Genomic DNA, 23,019 nt, shown 5'->3' with positions numbered 1-23,019 from the left:
AGACCATTCTACCTCTCTCTTCTTGGTAAAAACTTATCAGTGGTTATGGAATGACTAATCCAATTTTCCAATGGTAAAGGATAACTAAAAACAATCACCCATTTCAAAATACTTGCTTTACATCTCAAATCAGACTCTTCTGGCTATTTTCTACTAAATAATTAACTAACATACTGTACTAACTAATTCTTGTGGTACATTAACTCTTTTAGGCAACTAGTAAGTACACTAGATTTTCAACTTAATATGACATCTTAAATCTCTGGTACACACCTCTCCTCTCCTACCCTCACTGCTGCCTCTGTCTTGTTCAAGGCCTCATACCCACTCACCTGGACATGCGGAAGTTGCTCAAAAACAGCATTCTTACCTAGTATTTCAATAGTCCCTAATTCATCACTCATACTTCCACCTGAGTGATCTTTCTAAGTAAGTGCCTTTAGTTTTACCACTCCTAGTCAAACCTCCTTTTCAGTGTCTCAGGACAGTCAGACCTTTGAGCAGCTAACCCGTCCCTCCAACCTGATTTGGACTTCTGCCTGTGCAGTCTCATCTCTCACCGCATCTTCCTTCGCACTGGTTGTACTGAACTGTCTGCAGATCTTGAATGTAACATGCTGTTTCACAGCCCTACTTTACCCTATGCCGGGAATGCCCTTCCTATTCTGGGGTCTGTGAAGAACATCTATCAGCTATCAAGACATGGCTTACACATCAATGCTTTCATAACGCTTTTTCTAACCCTCTCCTAGAGATAACTGACCTCCTCCTCCTTTGCCCCTCCCCTCCCTCACAATGTACCACGGGAACACTGTTCTCTCACAGCATTTATAATGCTCTTTTTTCTTATGTTCGTATATAGCTGTCCCCATCTCTAAAATGTACATTTCAAGAACATAGAGGGCATCTTATTTCTGTATTCTAACAAAAGGTAGCACTCAAAAATGTTAACTAAATAATGAAGACATCATTTAAAAGCAGTACATTATTCCTAAGTTTTCTCAGCATCCCTTCTGAGCTGCAGACAACTTCTAACATCACATGTATGTCCTGCAAGTACCTCCAGTTCAAAATGTCCACAACAAAACTAATTTTTCCCTGAAAGTTACTCTTTTACTAAATTTCCTAAGTTGGCTGGTGATATCAAGATCCACCCTCTGACACAAAGTAAAAAATTCACCCTCCTACTTTTGGTCTGCCTCTCTTTCAGTCTACCATTCTTAGTCGTCTATCTCGATAAAAACATCTCTGGTAATGCCACTTCCCTACTTTAAACAATGCATTCTATGACTTATTCTGTTATTAGGATAGTAACAATTTGGCAAGAATCCTCCCAATCTGGCAACACCTACCTTTCCAGCCCCATCTCTTACAATTTTCCCCCATGGATCTTAACTTTAAATTCCATAGACATGTAGGTATGTGGACAATAGCAAACCATCTCTAATAGAAACAGATGTCTCTAGGTGTCAGAAGCAGGAAAAGAAAGCAAAATCCAATCGTCCGGTCATGTTTAAAGGTGCTGTAGGCAATGGCAGTCATCTACTCATGGAACTCACACATGTACAGACCCTCACGTGTCAGAAGAGGGAAAATGGGTGGGTGTCCAGAGAGCAATGGCAAACATTATCTGGCTTTCAAGAGACAGACATGATGGGCCTAGGGAACAAGGACAATCTATACAGGCGTTTTTGATTTGGGAGGTGCCTAGCACATAGCAGGTACTCAAAAAAATATCTGTTGATTGAATGATGAAAGTATCAGATAAAATATTTAATCAGACCTCATTATAAAACATCCTAAGATTATCCACTTCCCTTTACTCCTGGATATGGGACATGAGCGTTCTCATTATGTGAAAGGGATCTCTCTCATTATCAATTAATAAACTGGCATTCTGATTTACATAGCAGTGTCTTCTCCATGGGACTGAATAATCTTGAGTCAGTGCACAAAATGATTCTTGTAAATCTGCAATGCTGAGGACCAGCTCTCAGGCAATTGTGTACTGCCCGACTCAACATAAGCCTGTAGGGTCTCCCGGCTGCCAGCCATGTCTCCCAGCATCACTTCAGCTGCTGACAGGAATACATACCTACCACATGTCTGTCTCTGCAGATATGTTAACTCAATTAATGTCTCACTGCCTTCAGGAAGATTCTTTGACACCCCCCCTTCCCAATCTGGTTCAGTTCTTGTTTTTGTACTCTCATCTTTACTCAACTGTACTAGTTGTCATATGATACTGTAGTTATCTGACTGTTTCCCTTCTAGCCTCTGCACTCTTTGAAGACTGGCATCTTTATCATGTACTTTGCTCATAATAAGTGTGGATTCACTGAGTGAATTCTTAATCCTGATTTGCAATACCTCAATCTAACTCTATTATCTACAAAGTGAAGGAAAAAAACTAAATTGATTTTCATTTATATTAATTTGAAAGAAAGCAGTTGTCATAAAACAAACATTTCAGGAGATAAAAAATTTTTAGAAAGCAGAGACATTTACTTGTTAAATACAGGAATTCCTATTAGGAAGGCTAATTTAAACCCATTCTATTTACCAGGCACCTGTCCTGTGTCACTCAACCCAATCTAAATGTTAATTTCCTCATCTGTAAAATGGGATTATTAACATAAATCTCCTAAGATTTCTGTGAGGATGAACAGAGATAATGCATTTACAGAAGTCTTAGTGAAAATAGTTATAGACATGACATTTAATATAAGTAAATCTACAGATTAGCAAGCAATCAACTTGTCTTATCTTCCACTGGAAGCTTCCAGGGAAATAAGCAGCTTCCTCTTACTACAGATCATACAAAAATAGAGAAGTTGGCTGGCCCACACCAGGATAAAAGGGAAGGGCTGTAGGACGAGGCCCTACATGGGATCCCTTAGGCTGGAAAATACGTCAGTTGAAAACATGGAACTTGTGTATGAGTCCTTCTTGTAAAAACCTGTAATCTCAAAGGACGTTGGTTGAAGGAGTGGATGTTAAAAAAGGGGAATCTAGTATGAACAAAATTGAACACTTCCTAAATAAAGCTTCTGAGAAATATGACATTAGCTCTTGAATGCTATTAGAAATATGTAGCATAGCTACTGTCTAAAATTCCTCTTACGTTCTTCTGGTTTCATTTCAGTTATTTTTTGCAGCCAATTTTTCCATGTTTGGCAGTCGCAAGGCTCGTGTGCTTCACCAAGGCACTCCCTAGAGAGGAAACATGGAAAAAGCAATTTAAAAACATTCTTCAGCAGCATCAAGGTAAAAGGAGAGGTGGTAAGTACTCTTCCAACTGCAAAGTTGAGAAAACTGAGGCACAGTAACTACTGAGAGATGAAGCATTTCAATAGATGAATTGAAAATGTGGTTCCAAAGCTTGGTACCCCCAGGTCAGTTGTTTTTTGTTTTTCATCAGTGTATTCATTTACACATTTTTCAAAGTTCCAAATAGATTCCCTGCTATTCATAATTTAGTTCTGCAGGCCTTAAAGAGCTATAAAATAGTTTTATCTATTCAGTTCTGACCTCACAAACACTTTCAATTCTTGTAGCCCAAACAGTGTTCCCCTGGCGAACAGCACTGCTTTGCCCAGGAGTGTGTTCAACATGTAGAAGAGCAGGCCCCTTGAAGTTTGAGAAGTACTATTTTATATCACATTGTTGTCATTACTTTCACCTCTGAATCCCCAAGTAACATCTAAGGCAATCTAATTTACTTTTTTTTTTTTTTTAAGATTTTATTGGGGGAAGGGGAACAGGACTTTATTGGGAAACAGTGTGTACTTCCAGGACTTTTTTCCAAGTCAAGTTGTTGCCCTTTCAGTCTTAGTTGTGGAGGGTTTTGTTCAGCTTCAAGTTGTTGTCGTTTCAGTCTTAGTTGTGGAGGGCGCAGCTCAGCTCCAGGTCCAGTTGCTGTTTTCTAGTTGCAGGGGGCACACAGCCCACCATCCCTTGCGGGAGTCGAACCGGCAACCTTGTGGTTGAGAGGACATGCTCCAACCCACTGAGCCATCCGGGAGCTCAGCAGCAGCTCAGCTCAAGGTGCCATGTTCAATCTTAGCTGCAGGGGGCGCTGCCCACCATCCCTTGCGGGACTCGAGGAATTGAACTAGCAACCTTGTGGTTGACAGCCCGCGCTCCAACCAACAACTGAGTCATCCGGGAGGCAGCTCAGCTCAAGGTGCTGTGTTCAATCTTAGTTGCAGGAGGCAGAGCCCACCATCCCTTGCGGGACTCGAGGAATTTAACTGGCAACCTTGTGGTTGAGAGCCCACTGGCCCATGTGGGAATCGAACTGGCAGCCTTCGGAGTTAGGAGCACGGAGCTCTAACTGCCTGAGCCACCAGGCTGGCCCTAATTTACTTTTGAGTGTTTTAAATCTCAATTTACTGTTTCATTGGAATTTGGCAGATTTTTATTTACATAATTAAAAATATATCAATTTATCATTTGACTTAATTATAAATTCTTTCTATAGCTATGTAAAAATCAAACATTAAAAAAGGCCTAAATCTTTACAAATTACTCACTTTAATTCAGTATCTAATTCAGTATGACGCTGTATTCTGTAGTACAAAGGTGATTACTAAAGTTAATATCAAAATATCATTTTGAGGGGAGAAAAACTCAAATCTATAGGTGTTGTCGTCATCGTCATCATCATCATCATCATTTTAAACAAAGATCATATTTGCAAAGTTTAAGTTTGTTAAGACACACCTACTGACTCGGAGAATCTCATGAACTAAGAAGTAACATTTCACTATATTATAAACATATCAATTCTATTTCATACCCATTAGGAAGGCTACTATTAATAAAATGAAAGATAACAAGTGTTGGGGAGGATGTAGAAAAAGAGGAACCCTTGTGCATTGCTGGTAGAAGTAAAACTATGTAGCTGCTTTGGGTAATAGTTTGGTGGGTTCTCAAAGTGTTAAACAGAGAATTATCACATGATCTAGCAATTTCACTCCTAGGTGTTTACCTAAAAGAATTAAAAACAAGGACTCAAATTTTAATACCAATGTTCGTAACAGTATTATTCACAACAGCCAAAAGATGGCAACAACCCAAGTGTCCATTGACAGATGAATAAACAAAATGTGGTATGTACACACACAATGGAATATTAGTCAGCCATGTAAAGGAATGAAATCTGATAAATGCTACAATGTGGATGAATCTTGAGACATTAATCCAAGTAAAATAAGCCAGACACTAAAGGACAAATAGTGTATGATTCCACTTATATATTTAGAATAGGGGGATTCATAGATAGAGAGAAAAGGAGATTGGTGGTTACCAGTGGCTGAAGGGGAGGGAGGATGGGAAGTTATTGTTTAATAGCTACAGAATTTTTGTTTGGGATGATGAAAAGTTCTGAAAATAGACAGGGGTGATGATTACACAACATTATGTATTTACTTAATACCACTGAATTGTATACTTAAAAAATGGTTTAAAGAAAAAACAAAAGCACTAATTACTTTTAAAGAGTAATTTAGCATCTTCAAATTCCAGAAAAATTTAAATTCCTGAAAAATCACCAAATCTGGCATTTGGGAAATCTTTTCTATAAATGCCGTTTTATAGCGTTCCTTAGTAACTTAGTGGTAAACTTAACAGTCATTCAAAAAAATATCGGGTTGATTAAAAACTGAAGTAGCTATATTAGATTCACTTTAGTACATGTTAAAATCAACTCTGCTTTCCAGAAATGTAAGGGATATCTGTGATAACTGTTAATTTTAATTTGGCACATATACTACCACACACTAGAGTTAGAAACATGCCACAGATCTAGGAACAGTGTTTCCATATGGTGTTTGAGAATATATGCAGGAATACAGAATCTCTTTTTCTCATGACTCATTTAAAAAAAATAGGGTGTAAAATAGCTTTATATATCTGTAGTACCCAAAACAAAGCAAATGAAGTCAATGAAACAAATTATTTCCATTAAGTTTTTAAGATTTTTTTCCTCCTGGAAATTAATCAGCACATTCAATATTTTTTCCCCTAGTAGAATCACTACCAGTATGACAGGTTCCAATGTTAGAACATTTTTTCGGACAGAACGAAGAAAATAATCAAGGGGGGAAAAAAAGCCCATTGTTTTCAAATAAAGCCTGAAAAAATAAATGCCACTTCTTCAAAAGGCCGTAAGTGCTATCAGTGAGCTTGATTCCCTGGGTTGTGTCGCATTAGACAGCAACAGAAGGTTTCCTTTTCCAGAACCTCACAGGAGGAAACGGACGTGCTGCTTCCTCAGGAGCTAGCCCCAGCAGCAGGAGCACGTCTGGGTGTTATAACTGGTTGGCACAGTTTCTACTAGTTTCCAGTGCAAATGCTAAGAGTGGGTATAAAAAGAAGCTAGCTCAAGGACTGTAAATAAGAAAGAGCTAGAGGCTGCCATTCCTCAAAGTATAGTAATAACAATGTGACCGACCTAATAGGTGATTGATAATCTAGATTATTCCATGTCTAGGGAGAGAGATTATTCTGAGAGCTATTAACATACTGGAATGTTCTGCAGAAAACTGGAAAGCTAAATTCCCGAAGACAGTTTTAACCAAGACACCAATGGCTGGTGACAAGTATTCTAACCAACCTGGTACCTATTGTTGAGACTGCACTTCAAATTGTCACTAAAAGCTCATGGATGGGAAGGGAATTTTGGTATAGTCAACTGAAATTTAGAGATACCAATAGAGTGGGTTCATTCAGGAAAAAAGGTACCTGGTAAGAAATTATAAAGGACAAAAAAATGTAGTCTAACCTAAAATCCTTAACCCTGTCCAAATACAATGATTAAATAATATCAAGAGATCAAGGGACGGCTCTTTCCTTGAAAATCTGTCAATATGCACAACTATTTGTTGGCAGAAAAACGAAAAAAGACAAAGAGTGAAAATAGTGTTCAGCATTTGTTTTGTGGCGAGCCATTTGTAGAGGCAGCGTGCAGCCGGAGCAGCAAGAGTGCCACTGCTAAGAGTGGGTATATGTCAGTGTTATTTTAGGTTTTATGTATTATTTTGTATGATTACATAGGTTATTTTTGGGTCTGGAACGATCAAAACTTTTCCATGTAAATTAATGGTAACTTGTTTCTTCACTTTGTGCCATTTCGGCTTATGAAAGGTCTCATAGGATAGCAGGGGAAACCTCTATTTATTTAGATGATTATGCTACTTTGTATAGAGTGGATATTTAAACAGGGTTTTAGGATTGATCTCTACCAAATACACAGCATCATGTTTTCATTCCTGGCCTAGAAAGAGTTGGGGAATGTTCTGCAAGTTGGCAGGACTCTGATACTTAAATAGCTGAATACTGCTAGTCTGGAAAAATCTTTTTTTCCAGAGCCAGACTATTAAGCTAAGGGTTTAAGACTCTGATTTTGCAAGAGCAGATGTGACTCCATTATTAGATCCACAAACAAGGACAACTTCATTTATTTTGTCCGGAGGGCTTTTAAAGAGACCCTTTGCCTGTGAGGTCTACGGAGAAGATGGAGCATGAAACTACTGCTTTAATTTGATCAAGATTCATGATCCTAACAAGGGAGTTTTCAGAATCCTTATCCTGGATATTGACAGAAAATAGAATGAGTTGATGACAATTTTAATACAAAGACATTCACTTTCAAAGTTTTCCCAAATAGTTGACAAGTCTGCACACTGTAATCCAATTCACTGGAAACTCAAGAGGACTAGAAACGTAACACTGATTTCTCACCAGGTGCATCACTATCATTCAAACCTTCCTATCAGGGGTTCAAATTGGTTTCGTGGTGGTGGTGACACGATTTTAAAGGCTTTGCATAATTTCAATAAATGCTCCACAGCTGGATGAGATATTAAACTCCCTCCCCACCATATTATTATTTAGAATATTCTTGCCAGTCAATTTTAGTGAGTAACTCTAAAATATGTTTATCTATGGATTTAGAAGAGATAAATTCCAAGTAAGTTTCTCAGTTTTTCAATGGAGATATTGGTGATTAAAGGGGTCAGGAACATTCTGAGGTGATACAAGAGAGAAATGACTACCCTGTCAGGTTAATTTTGAATTCTTCTCACAGATTAAGATTTTGGTACCAAAGAAGTACTGTTGACAACAAATCTTTGAAGAGCTATCTCAGAGAAAAAAAGACTGTCAGTTCAGAGGGGAAAGAAGTTACATAGTAGCATATTCTATTTAATAAAAAGAGAAACAGAGGGGAGAACATCATCGGCTCAAATGAGAGTCCACCAGGTTTTAAACACTGTCTAGGGATAATACTGTCAAGATCAGATAAATGGCACTTATGCAGGCTAGGGAGAGAAAGCATTCAAGGTAGTTATTACTGGCTCAGAACCGGTTGGTGAACAAGTTACAATAGAGAGAGCTATCCTGTGGTGGGAAGGGAATATTTATTCCCACCTTCCTTCCTAACAATGAATTCAGTTATATCAAGACAGACATCTCCTAGGGTAACTAAACTGATTCTGTCACAGGCAGTTCTTAAAAAGAAGATATGACTATTGCCATATCTTGTGGGTTTTGTAATCATCTTTAGAGAATATCTTTAGAGCTTTGGGGGAAAGAAAGAAGCAAACCCAGAATCACATGCCTTTATTTTATAAAGATCTCTCTTGCAAAACTTCCTTTTGCATGAAGCAGATTTTGCTTCTCTTTAAGACACTAGATAAAGGCAGCAAAATTCTAATTAGAAATTCTTTAATTTTTAGAATTTCTGATTATAGACAAAGCTCTTATACTATAGGAAGAAGAGAAGGAAGCTCAGAATGTAAAATTAAGAATGTGGCTATATTGCAGTAAAACTTTATTTTCAAAAATTGGCACACACAGTAGTTTGATGACACCTAACCTAGAGTTCTGTGCTATATGTAGATTGGTAGTTCAAGAAATATTTTTAGCTAATGATAATGACGATGAGGGCAAGAAACAGACTTTTTAGGGTAGGGATATTTCCATAAATGTGCCTTTTTACTATCGAGCACTGCTATAATGTGATTTTGGTTTCTGATAAGTAGGGAAGTAAAGAGTTGAGTTTTACATTAATCTAAAGTGGATGGATCCTTGCATATGTGATAAATCTGTAAATGAGCAAAAAGTAGAATACTATTTCTTTTTTTTGATCATTAACTAAAACGAAAGTTAATTATCATTGAATCTACTCTGAATAAAGTAGAATGCTGGGATCAGACACACATATACACAGTTACATAGTATATCCATTATTGGTTTATCATCAGCTCTGACTGACTGAGTACTTACCAGGCACTGGATATCAAACAAAACATAAGACACACAAAGTCATTCCTAACTAGGATTGTGCATTATAATCACCTAAGACCTTTCTTTTTTGGAAGCCCACTCCAAAACCTATTAAATCGAAATCTCACTTGCTGGGGCCTGGGATGAAAGTTAGGAAAAGCTGTTTTAGTAATTCTGGGCATCTCTGATTAAGAGTCACTTCTAGAGATTTCTATTTTAAGAAAAAAAAGTGAAACTAAACATTTTCTAATCTATGGTCAGCAATTTGGTATTAGAGTTCAAGTGCATGGGCTCTGGAATCAAACAAAGCTGGGCTGTAATCCCATTTCTGCCATTTCCTAGCTGTATAACCCTGTTCAACTTCTCTGTTCCCGAGTTTCTTTATCTGTAAAATGGATATATAATAGTGCTCAACTCATAGCGTTGTTGGGAGATTTTAATATATGATATTTGGCACGGGGCCTGGCACACATCAAGCACACAGTAAATATAAACTATTACTACTCACTACACATTTTTTAACTAATAAGAATGGTATCAAACACATTACAATTTAAAGGCCTGATTCAAGGAACCAATTATCGTTAAAATCTATTAGAAAGGCGATTAGGGTGATTCCAGTTTGTCTTGTACTGACCAGCAGAAGAGGTGTCCTTTTCCACAGTCCACAGCAGGAGCTCTGAGCAAGGGGAAGCTGAGTGTATCGGACCCAGATGTATTTGACCCTTGCTTTGTTAGTCTGACTGCTCTTTCACAGCCTGGAGTAGGACACCATTTAATGGCAGGATTGTTTTCAACAAAGGCCTGTTTAAACAGCAATAAAAAAGACAACAAAAAATATTTTAACTCTAAATTCTAATAATATAGAGTGTGTTCCTATGTGAATTTACTTTAAAGCCAAAAAAAAAAAAAAAAGTAAAATATAACAACAAGGAGTAGTCAGTATCAAGAAATACTTAAAATAGTATTGGATAGTAAGAAACAACTTTTTTAAAAAAAAGTATTGTTGACATACACTATTATATTAGTTTCAGATGTACAACATAGTGATTTGACATCTACATAACTTACGAAGTGATCACAATGACAATTCTAATAACCTTCTGTCACTGTAAAAAGTTATTACAATTTGATTCACTACATTTCCTATGCTGTACATTATATCTTTGTGACTTAATTAATATATAACTAGCAATTTCTACTCTTAGTGCTCTTCGCCTTTTTTACCCATCCCTCCACCCTTCACCCCTCTGCCAACTATCAGCTTGTTCTCTGTATCTATCAGTCTGTTTGTGTTTTGTTTTGCTTGCGCATTTGCTTTGACCTTTAGATTTCACATATAAGTGAAATCATGAAACAACTTATGTAGTAAGAAGGAAAAAAGTGGTTATTACCAAGTAATGACATCACTTTAAAATTTTTTTCTTTAATCTAAAAATCAGGTAGATGATGATAAAGTAAAAATGCAATTATTGACACTGAAAATGCGCAATTTAAAAATGTTTTCTCATACACTGTGCCACTTTTCTGATGGAACGTAACTATAAATAGAATCTTATATGTGATTATTAGTTGCATTACAACACTAAATTTCTAAATGGCATCCTAATAATACATAAAAATCAATATTATGATGCTTCCTATATTAAAGAAATAGTAGGACTTTTTTTTACAAGTCCATACATTATGGGTTTAGACTACAAAAAAAAATCTGCACAAGACAGTTAAAATGTAACTTTTAAATCACACAAAAAAGAAAGTAACTTGCATACACTTCTCAATAACTCCTGAATGAAAATAAAGATAGGAAAAAAAGATGCAATAAATAGAATAAGTCATTATATGAAACTATTACTTGAAACTAAAAAAATTCCATACATTTCTGTTAATAATCTTTATTTCTAAATATTTATATTTAGGAATGTAAACTATAATGTCCTTTGTTAAACTTAAAATAGGTACTATTTTGAACATTATTTTGATCAGGTGTAAAAATACAACAGGCAAAAATCAGTAAACAGTTCTGAGCAATAGTTTTTTTGTAATTACTTTAGCTTTTCACTTTCACTTCTTTAATTATAAAATAATGCTTTACCTTAAAATTTTAATTAATGCTACCATTCCTTTATGCAATTTTTGTGACAGACAAAAGTCAGAGTCCATTATTTTATATTTTCAAAAATAAAACAAAAATATTAAATAAAATCTATTGTATAGGTTTCATAAAATTAAAGTTACAGAAGTCAGACATAACTGGCAGTGTACCTTAATATCAAACTGTAGGTATCGTTTGTCCATCTCCTTAGAAACTACACTTTCTATGATATCCACAGGTACAAGTTGGAAACAATCATACGCAGGACAGAAAATGTTGTGAGCTTCACCTTCTTGAATTTTCAGATTCAAAAACCTATTAAAATTACCAATTGACAGAAAAAAGGCAAAGATGTAATTTATTTACACATTCTAAGAATCTTTTTCTTTATGCTGAATTTTCTGTTAGAATATAATCAAACTAACACCAACGAACACTGTAGAATATCAATTATAATACATTGAGTCATATAATTCACAAACATTATTGTACACTTATTATCTGTTGAACCATTCATTATATATACACATACACAGAGAGTGCCAAAAAAATGTATATATATTTTAAGAAAGGAAAAAACTGTATTACAATTGTAATAATATATACTGATAACAAAAGATGAATACACGTCATGTATATACATTTTTTTGGCAGCACAGGTATTTATGTTTTATATATCTTTACGTTTCTGTTTTGCTTCACCCTCTCTAAAAATTTGAAACAATGTATTTTTAACATTAAAAATTCAGAAAAATTTAAATAACACTAAAAATTTAGAAAGGTTCAATTCTCAGTATTCTCTACCTTTAAATAAAAGAGCGCGACTATACAGAATTAAATCATGGATAATTCAAGAGATTTTGGGGTGGCATTGGAATATACCATATTTTGCTGTGTATAATGCGCCCCCCTGTATAATGTACCCACGTTTTTGCCCCAAACTTTCAGGGAAATAATCTTTTGTTTTAATTTTTTTAATTCAAATTTTTATTTGTTTACATTTAGGTACTTGTTTTTTGTATTATAAAGGAATTTCAGCAGTTATTTAACATATTATGGTACAAGAAATTTTATGTACTGGTAACAAATTTACGATATTTACACATCATAGAAGGCCAAAAACTCTTTGTTGTTACAAGTTGTCGTAAGTTCAACAAAATCGATTATTGTATTCCAGGGTATTATTTTGCATAGGATATCATTATTGGTTTCTAGAGTTATACTTTTAACTCATAATCATAAATAAAAGAATTGAAAACATTTATATAGATACGAAATTAGTACTACCCATACATATATAATGCACATCCTAATTTTTCCCTCACAAATTTAGGCAAAATAATTGGGGCATTATACATGTCAAAATACGGTAGCACAACTCTTTGAAGAAAAGGATTTCTGCTTATATTTAATTTAGGTGACTATTAAAATGAGTTTCATGTCCTATTCTAGGCATACTAGTTGAGGCAGTGGGGAAAAGCCATCCTAGAAAGGGGCAGGAATCGAGCCCAAGGTGAATTAAGTGGTTAAGAACAGAATTTTGACTTAGAGAATTCCAGGACTCCCACTAGCAAGTTATATGATCTTTATTTATTTTTTTTTTTTTAAGATTTTTTTTTTTTTTTTTTTAATTGGGGAAGGGGAACAGGACTTTATTGGGGAACAGTGTGTACTTCCAAGTGCCATTCAGCTCCAAGTTGTTCTTTCAGTCTTAGTTGTGGAGGGTGCAGCTCAGCTCCAGGTCCAGTTGCCGTTGCTAGTTGCAGGGGGTGCAGCCCACCATCCCTTGTGGGAGTCGAACCGGCAACCTTGTGATTGAGAGGATGCACTCCAACCAACTGAGCCATCCGGCAGCTCAGCGGCAGCTCAGCTCAAGGTGCCGTGTTCAATCTTAGTTGAAGGGGGCGCTGCCCACCATCCCTTGCGGGACTCGAGGAATTGAACTGGCAACCTTGTGGTTGAGAGCCCACTGGACCATGTGGGAATCAAACCAGCAGCCCTCGGAGTTAGGAGCATGGAGCTCCAACCACCTGAGCCACCAGGCCGGCCCAAGTTATATGATCTTTAAAAAATTTTATTTTAACTGTTCTGCGCCTCAGTTTCACTATCGGTAAAATGGAGATAGTAATAAGTACTTTTTGGGGTTGATACACAGCAGCTTGATTATTCCACCGCCTACAGTATCTTCTTTCTTCAGTCTCTTAATTCCACTGCACTTAAAATTCCATCTTATTGAGACTTTATCACCTCTGCTCTCTCAGCTCCTTCTCCTTCCTCCAGTCTCATCTTGGCAATTCAGAGAAAACAGTCCACTCTTAGTACCCTCCCTACCACACCTCCAACCTAGCCATTTCTTAGCTACCTTTGTCTTCCCACCTATCTGTCTGTCTGTCATGGATCTTATCCTTGGCACAATAAACATGCTCAAGTTTTTCCTATCCTGAAAACCTTTTTCAACCAAATGACCCTTTTTAGTTTCAGTTTCCTTTCCTTCCCAAAGTTTCCTGGCTAAATAGTTAATGATGATCTGTCATTGCTTCTTCACATCTATACCATTCACTTCTGAACCTGCAACATTCTGGCTTTTATCACCTCCTCATTGAATGGCTGCTCTCAGCAAGGACATTAAGACTGCCCATGAGCCCAAACTAGTCAAAACTTCTCAGTTTTTATTTGCTTTGACTTTTCTAGAGCACTGGACACTGCTGAACAGCTCCTTTTTACAGATTCTCTCCTCTCTGGCTCCCAGGACTTTTGTATTTTTTTCCCTGGTATTCTCTTACCTCCGGTTGTTCCTTGTCCATCTTTTTTAGTACTGCCTTTTACTCTCCTGATCACTTGTATATTACTGTTCCCGAGGGTTTTCATGTCACAACCCTCCCCTTCCCATTCCATACACTCTTCCTGGGTAATCTAAATACCTCTAACATAAACTACCACATATATGCTAATGACTCTGAAATTTAAAGCCCAGAACACCCCCCTTAGCTATAGATCTTGATTACACACACAATATTTTTGTTTAAATAGCAAAGCATGATGGTTTAAATGTCCCATAGGCATTTTAAATTCAACATGTTTAAAATCTTCCCCTCTATTTTCAATACGATTTAAAACCATACAGACTCCACAAAACTGATGTATTCCAAAAGAAGGGTATTCTGCACCTTAGTTACTAGTAAAAAATTATTTGTATTACTCAAATAATACAGGAAAAGCTATTTGTGTCAGGAAAAACAATTTGGCAGAGGTAAGGGTGGACAAAGCATTCAGGGAAAATGCTATACAGCAGCAGTACTGAGTGTGATCTGTGGATCTGTGAGTATTCTGAGACTTTCCAGGGGCTTTACGAGCTCAGAACTACCTTCAAAATGGTATTAAGACTTTGTTTACTTTTTGGTTAAAACTGCTGATGCCTTAGCATGAATCATGGCAGTGGCACTAGAACTACACTAGTAAACTTTGTACTCTTCACTGCTCTATACTTACAGTTAAGGAAAAATAAGCCAGATTTGCTACTGTTATTTTCTTCCTTTTACTTTATCTTATTTTAATTTATTCTTCATTTTCTTGTTTCTTGAAATGCTTAGATCATTGATTTTCAGCTTGAGTGTATGCATTTATTATCATAAATTTTGTTCTCAAGACTATTTTATTTGTATTTCAAATGCTTTAATGTGTTGGATTTTCATCACTACTAAAGTTCAAATTATTTTCTAATTAAAAAAAAGCCAATTTCATTTAAGAATGTCTTTGATGGAGTAATAAAGATGATTATTAATGACTAATAATTTTATCATTTAATTTTATTAAATCTTAGCCCATGAACACACCTATTTTAGGCATTCTGTGCAAAGAAATGGAAGTAAGCATAATGAACTTCTGCTGAATAGCAAAGCATGCTGGTCATCTCAAGGAAAGCACTTAGAAAATTGTTCAAGTTACAAGCAGATCTACCCACTTTTATCATGGAACACTATTTTTATTTGAAAGAGAGACTACAAACAATAATTATTCAGATTTAGGTATATGGTAGACTTTTTTTTGAAAATGAAGTCCATATACTTGTCATGTCAAGGAAAATAAGTTGATGGTATTTGTTGCCAATGATGAAGTTCAAGCCTTCAGATAAAAATTAGAATTTTGAAAAATTTTTATCTGCTATTGTGAGCTTGACAACTTCTCAATACTGACACTTTTCTGATGAGATTGGTGGTGATATTAACTAATGTGATTTTTTTTTTATACTATATTTATGTATAGGGAAATGTTAACATTGGAAGATCTGAATAACACAGTGAACCAATATTTTCCAAATGATGTTACAAAATAACACATTAGTAAAACAGCTATTAAAAGTACAAGATAGACCAATGAATTTTAATGTAAGAGTACAAAAAAATCTATTAATATGGTTTCAGAATTTACATTGCAACTAACCATTAAGAAACTCCCGGGCCAGCCCTATGGCTCAGGCGGTTAGAGCTCTATGCTCCTAACTCTGAAAGCTGCCGGTTCGATTCCCACATGGGCCAGTGGGCTCTCAATCACAAGGCTGCCAGTTCAAGTCCTCGAGTCCTGCAAGGGATGGTGGGCTCTGCCCCCTGCAACTAAGATTGAACACAGCACGTTGAGCTGAGCTGCTGCTGAGCTACCGGATGGCTCAGCTGGTTGGAACGCATCCTCTCAACCACAAGGTTGCCGGTTCGACTCCTTCAAGGGATGGTGGGCTGCGCCCCTGCAACTAGCAACGGCAACTGGACCTGGAGCTGAGCTGCGCCCTCCACAACTAAGACTGAAAGGACAACAACTTGAAGCTGAATGGCACCCTCCACAACTAACAATGAAAGGATAACAACTTGACTTGGAAAAAAAAAAGAAACTACCACTTGTTGAGTTTTGATGTATATCAAATAATATCCACACTTATCTCAATAGACTATTAATATACTTCTCTCTTTTCCATCTATACATCTATACATTTTTTTGGCACACCTGGTATATGAAGATGTTTTAAATTTTATGTATTCTAAACACATCAGAGAAGGATTAGTTATCTCTGGGGAATTAAATGACAGAACTCAGAAGACCTCATTGAAGGTAGGGTCATTTCTCTGTGAGCCATGCTATTAATCCTTATCAAGAAAAAATTTCCCACTAAATTTATACACATAACATGGAGTTGATGAGTGTTAGTAAAAGAAATCTGGGGCAAACTTTACTCATACTTTTATCTTGTAGGTCAGCTTCATAGATTATATGACAGATAGGTTCTCTCTGCTTATTTCCATGCTTAGGAAGATGATAATAATTAACATTCATTGAGTCGTTACTATGAGTATGTGCCAGGCCTTGTTCTAAGCATATATTACATATATTAAGCATATATTACATATATTAAGCCATTTAACAATAAACTGACAATAATCCTATGAAGTATTTACTATTATCAAAATGATATAAATTAGAAAATTGAAGCAGGGAGGTTATCACTTAACTAATTCAACAACTAATAAGTAGCAGGAAGGATATTCCAGGCTGGGTAAAAAATAGTAACTTCCCTTTCATTTAATTTCCCTCTTGGCATAGATCCTTCAAAGCATCTGGCTGGACTGATGAGATAAGGGGGTAGGGAAGCATAAAATAAATTGAGATGTTTTCAAATTATCTAAGGACCTTTAAAAAATTCTCCCTTGCTTCTTAGAAAGATGAGTTTCTTAATATGTGCCTATAAAATATGGAAAGACTGTAATTAATCTAAAAATGGCTTTATCAACATATGAATCACCCAAACTAACACTTGTTTTACTGGTACTTGATTTGGCAAGAACTACCAGGCAGGAGTGGGGAGGAGAATCTTAGGCAGGCTGATAAGGTACCATGGAAAACAATAATTAGATCTTTCAAATTTAAATCTTACCATAAACTTCTGAAGACTACTCTGTGATGAGTATGGGAGATGGTTCCTGTGACAGAAGTTAGGTGAGGAAGGTCAAGGAAGTTCAAAAAAATTTCAGTAAGTCCTGGGCGTGGGGTTGCGGGTGGGTGGGTGGGTGGGTGGGTAGTGGTGGTGGTTCAGTTTTGACATAGAAAGTAAGGTCAACAGTCGCAAACTTGGTAGAACCCCGATAACACTTCCAAATACAATATAGTTAACAATTTTAAGCTAAAGAAAAGTACCTGTGGAAGATTTTCTGCATCCAGAACTAAGTCAAAGTTTGCTTTGGGTTGTCAGCTCTGGCCCTTGCCAATCAGTTTTCCAGCATCAACTGTACTGATTTGATCCTACTAATTAGACTCTGAGTAGAGTATTAGTCTATGCTTTCTTAGCCAGATAAGAATTTCTTAGCCAAATAAGAATATCTCAACTAGATATTCTTATTTATTCTTACTGTTTTTAGAGTGGTATTTTTTCCCTTCTAAATGAAATTTTGCCTCCTACCCTGATTTGGAAAATAGATAAAGAAAATGTACTCAGAACGAAACCAGTGACAAAACGAAGATCAGTGGTTGTCTACAGATGGAGGGAGCGGGTGTTGGGGAGGGACAAGAGCAAGGCAGAGAGAGAAGGGCAGGTGGGATTTCAAGGAGAAATGAGGAAACTTTTGGGGGTGATGGATATTTTCATAATCTTGCTTGTGGTATGGTATACAAATGTCCAAACTTATCAAATCATTTATTTTAAAAATGTGGTTTATTGTATGTCAATTAGACCCCAACAAAGTTGTTTAAAAATACAATAGAAAATGTGCTCGTATTCTTGCTCTCTCACCCAACGCAGTGTTTGTTCTCCAGCACCCTACACTTGTACCCAGCACTCCATGAAAAAGAATAGCTTGAAAATTTTAAGATTTCCTTAAATAGCAATGACATGCTTCGCTTAGGTCATCAGTCAGTAGATTTATGTATCTCCAGAGAAAACATGATATTGCATTTATTGTTTATTTATTGATCACCTCCATTTTCTTTATAAACCTCCCTTGAGAAGTATAACATTAGGGCAAAATTAATGGATGGTAGGAAAATATAAGTCTTGGAAAGATAATGGTAAGGAGAATAGAGATAAATATGAGAAGCAAAATAAATTTTCCACTTGTAATACATACTCAACCATGCCTAGCAGAAATATCTAACTGAATTCATTAAAAAGGAATTTTAAACACCCATATTCTTCTTACAGATTTTCAAGGCTATTTGCTTGTCACAAAAAATTCAGACAAGGCATAAAAACAGAAGCTTAAAAATTCTTGGGATATAAGAAACTGATTGTTGATATTTAGGGGTAGGCTTGAAATTTACATGAGATGTAAGTTAAGCAAGTGTATTTACATATACTTACTTTGTTCCCTACAGTACCTTACCTTAAGCTAAATAACACTAAGTGTTAAATTAAATAATTTTACTAAGTTAATAGATGGGAAAATGTTAAAATATGAAAAATAAAATTCTTCCTTAGGACTAAAGTGTAATACATTTCAGTATAATTCTGAAATTAATATAGTAATCCATATCATTAAATATTGAAAGCAAATAATTTTATTACCAAATCAGAGTGCTATCATACAATAAGAAATACTAAGCTGCATATATATACTCACGACTCCCAACATCCTCTACAGAAGTCATGTCCACAGGGCATATCCACCGGGTCTTCAAATACAGAAATAGTACACATACAAATGTCACACTGGAGATGAAGGAGAGCAATGATTTAATCAAACTCATACTTTGGAGAGAGGACAATACATGCATTTTTTCAGTTTAAGGTAAAAATATTAGCATAGTAATTATAAAAAGTCAAACTCTTAAATTCCAAATTTACGTATTAAATTAATCAGCAACTATGCATTTGGAAAAGGAAGTACAAGAAACAAATCGTTATAATCTATTCAGGTCAAGATCAAATTGCCCATTTCAAAGCAATATTCTTGTAATTGAATCTAAGAATATGACTAGAGGTTCCATGAAACAATATTAAATAATTAAAAAGGTACGTACAAAACTATGGAAGTATAGTGAATACCAAACCTTACCAAACTGGTGTCCAAATCCCCAGGAGATAAACTTATTTCATCTGGAGAGGTGACGGAAGAGCGTGTAGTCCTTGGAGTTCTCGGAGAAGGGAGCGTGTCCCAGGCATTATACCCACTTGGTGGTGGAGTTGGCATTTGAACACCTGATCGTTGGCAGCAGTTCTCCGGGTTGGACATCCAAGCTTCAAGTAATTTCTCCCTGTCCCAGTCTTTAAGAAAAATGGAATAGATATCTCTCAAAAAACAGAAAATATTGTTTTTTAAAATACCGTATTTCTTCATGAAAGAAAGTGAAGATGAAGAGATCTACGTCATAGAAGAAAGAAAAATTATTTTATATCAAAGCAATAATTGCAAATGAATATTCTGGTATGTTATAGCCATTAATGTTTTTAAACAGAATTCAAACTTTTATAATATACCATGGCTTACAACCATGTCTATATCTAACCATATGGTACAAATCTAACAATATGGTCCAAATTTCCAGTCATTTCTACTAATAAACAAAGGAGGTGGCTCATCACTTTCAGAATTTACTAAATATTTATTGGCATAGTTTCATTTAGCTGTTTTATTCTTTACTCTTTCAAAAATATGTTAGTTTGCAATTGGCCTCACTGCTGTCAAGTTGTAAAATGATTACATGGCTCACGATAAACAAATCAAAATGCCCAGCAAGTTCTAAAACTCATTTGATAAACAGTTTTAAAGCAAAAGGAACTTCTGAAGGGATTATGGTTATAAAGCTTTAGTGTATTATGTATAAATTCTGTATTAAGTGAGCTCCAATATGGCTTAACTGAAAAAGATGATCTTCTATTACTTCTAACTAACACTTTTAAAATAGCCAAGTGAAGTATGTTATTATAAAGTCCAGAGCCATAAAAATCTAACCCTTTAAAACAATAAACTAATATGTATAACCAATTATTTTGCTAGGTGTTTTATACATAGTATTTCATTTATTCTTCCCAAAAAACTTTTCAATCATTATTTAGGTGAAGAAACCAAGACATAGGGAAGTTATATAACCTGCCCAGCCTCAGACAGATAGCGAGGGATTTGAAACCAATTTTGGAAACTCCAAAGCCTGTGTTCTTCCCACTAGAGGATCGGGTCCAGAGCAGCACAGTTAATGATTCAGTGTAGACTCATTCTATACAATTTTACAGCTCAAATACAAATAGCTGTGGAAATTTACTAAACAAGACTTTTTCAGTCACGTTAAGTCAATGTATTTGGTGATGTAACAGGATAATTACTACTCAGACATCCAATGAAGACAGAAGGAGTGTTATTTCCAGCTGTGTAAACCATATGTGCAAAGGCACAGAAGTATAATGGAGAGACAGGAGCAGTTCTCTAAAGTTACAGTATAGCATGTGATGGTTTGGGCAGATGGAAAATAAGATTAGAAATAGGGATCAGATTACAAAGAGGAAGAAATATCCAACAACTGAAAAAAAAAAAACGCCTATGAGGAGTCCAGTGCAGGAAATGTTGCTAAATGGACCTCACTGCTTTGATAGGTCACTACTTACTTTAAAAGTTAAAATCACTTTTCTTAGAAAAGTAGGATTGTTTTTCAAAAGTCTCCATTATGTCACTTTCTCATAAAGGAAAAAAAGAGCTGCTATAATTCATATACTCAGATTAAACATGTTACATTTAGTCTTATCGACTACAAATATTTTTCAGCTCAATTTGTGCTTGGATTCTATCACCATTCATTTAGCAAATAATTCTGAATGCCTTTTATGTGCCATGCACTATGTCAGGCAGTAGGGAAACAACGGGAGGAAAAACCAGGCACAGCTCTTGCCTTCCTGGAATTTATGGTCTAATAAGGAGAAAGACAGTAAGTAAAACCAATACATTTAAAAAAATCATCAGTGTCAGAAGCAACGTGAAGAAGAGGCAGAGAATCCCAGTCAGGGAGGTCAGAGAAGCAGACTCTGGTTAAATGACCTGGAGCGTCCATCTGAAGGGTGAGTGGGACTTAACCAGGTAAAAGGGAGTGGAGAAAACATTCTCAACAGATGGTACACAGCGTATTCAAAGGCCTGTGGCAGGAGGGAAGGTGGCATCCTCGTGAAAGTGAAAAGGTCAGTGTAGCTGAAGCATGGTGACCAGAGGGGAAGCACTGTGTGAGACGAGGCTGAAGAAATAGGGGCTCGGCCATGCAGGACTTTATTTAGTTAACAGTTCTATCATCAGCTGAGGAGTAACAGGAAGTCAGTGAAAAGTTGGGTGTGGGGTTAGGAAGGACGGGTTTTCACAATTACATTTGAAAAGATCAATCTCACTACAGTATGGAAAAACAAACAAACAAATGAAGAAATTGGTTAGGGCAAGAGTTGGAGGGCAAGGCTGACCAGATAGGAAGCTACTGGGTAGTATAAGTGAGAGATGACGGCAGCTAGGGCTAGGTGCGTGGTTGTAGTGAGATGAAGAGAAAGGGAGAAGTTTACAATTTGGGAGGTGAAATCGACCACTTGGTGACAATAGGATATAGGGTCTGAAGGAGATGAAATGTCAAAGTTGGTGTCCCAGGTTACCCTGCTGCTATTTATGTAAATGGGGAATACTAGAGAACCAGGTATACGTGAAAGAACTAATTTTAGTTTTAGACATGATGAGCTTAAGGTGATTTTGAGATGTCCTTAGAGGTGCTTTCAAATAAGCATTGATACATAAGGGTATGGAGGACAGAAAAAGAGGTCTAGTCCAGAGGAAGCCTTGGGAGAAGACATCATTTCCTAGGAAGAGAAGATGTGGACCAAAAATGTTTAATTACCTATAGAAGACGATGAGCCTCCAAAGGAGCTTAAAAAAATACTTCAATACAAATTTACTCTAAGCACAAGACAAATTACCCTTGGTCTCATATTTCGTAAATTTTATTTATTTTCTCATCAGGTATTCAATTATACAAGTTACTTTTATTACTGAGGAAATACTCAGAGAATGACCTTTGTATTCTTACAGAGTCCTCCCTTAAAATTCAATTACTATTTAGTAAATACTGCCAAACATTTCTGTCTTTTGCTTAATCAACATCAACTTCATTACTTTGGGACTAAATTTGACAATACATAATACAATACTGAAATCCTTTTCTTGTATAAAGTTGAATGAATGTTACCAAGGATACAATCTATAAACCTTCCAAATGGTTCAGTTTAATAGCTCTGAAACAGAGTCTGTCCTGGTTTTGAGAGCAATTAGTGTAAATTGTAGCTCTGTGCACTGTCTGTGTGATTCACTAACATCATTTATCTCGGTACAGCTTATTTAATTATGAAATGTCACTGATATCATGCAAACAATATAGAAGAGATGTAAGTTTGAAAAACCTGCATTAGCCTCTATTTTATGCCTTAATGGGGGAATGAATTATAGACCTCTTAAGTAAGCTATCAAAAAAGTTAGGACAGATGCCAAGTACGAAAATTCAATTAGATATTAGAATTGACCCATTATGTGAAAGAAGTAACTCAAAAAAATATCAACGGAGTAAAAAATGAAGTTGATCATTTAATAATACTTGATATAATGTGTAAACAAATAGAGATGAAAATGTTCTTTTAATTACAG

General features: G+C 35.9%; 1 protein-coding gene across 5 annotated transcripts in view; it reads right to left on the bottom strand.

Moving 5' to 3' along the window:
• Positions 1-23,019, bottom strand: part of ANKIB1 (ankyrin repeat and IBR domain containing 1) — a 116,849-nt gene that overhangs the window by 23,693 nt on the left and 70,137 nt on the right. For all 5 annotated transcript variants that reach the window (XM_019716684.2, XM_019716708.2, XM_019716702.2 and 2 more), the window contains 5 exons: positions 19,420-19,628; positions 18,985-19,073; positions 11,557-11,701; positions 9,929-10,095; positions 3,125-3,213 (listed from right to left, as the gene is read on the bottom strand). In XM_019716684.2, the coding sequence (XP_019572243.2) occupies positions 3,125-3,213; positions 9,929-10,095; positions 11,557-11,701; positions 18,985-19,073; positions 19,420-19,628 (699 nt within the window). The remainder of the gene's footprint in view (positions 1-3,124; positions 3,214-9,928; positions 10,096-11,556; positions 11,702-18,984; positions 19,074-19,419; positions 19,629-23,019) is intronic.

This window comes from Rhinolophus sinicus, linkage group LG09 (genome assembly GCF_036562045.2).
Source record: "Rhinolophus sinicus isolate RSC01 linkage group LG09, ASM3656204v1, whole genome shotgun sequence".
In the NCBI taxonomy this organism is placed as follows: Eukaryota; Metazoa; Chordata; class Mammalia; order Chiroptera; family Rhinolophidae; genus Rhinolophus; species Rhinolophus sinicus.
The sequence above is the reverse complement of the archived record's forward strand: the minus strand, read 5'-3'. Positions and strand labels throughout refer to the sequence as shown.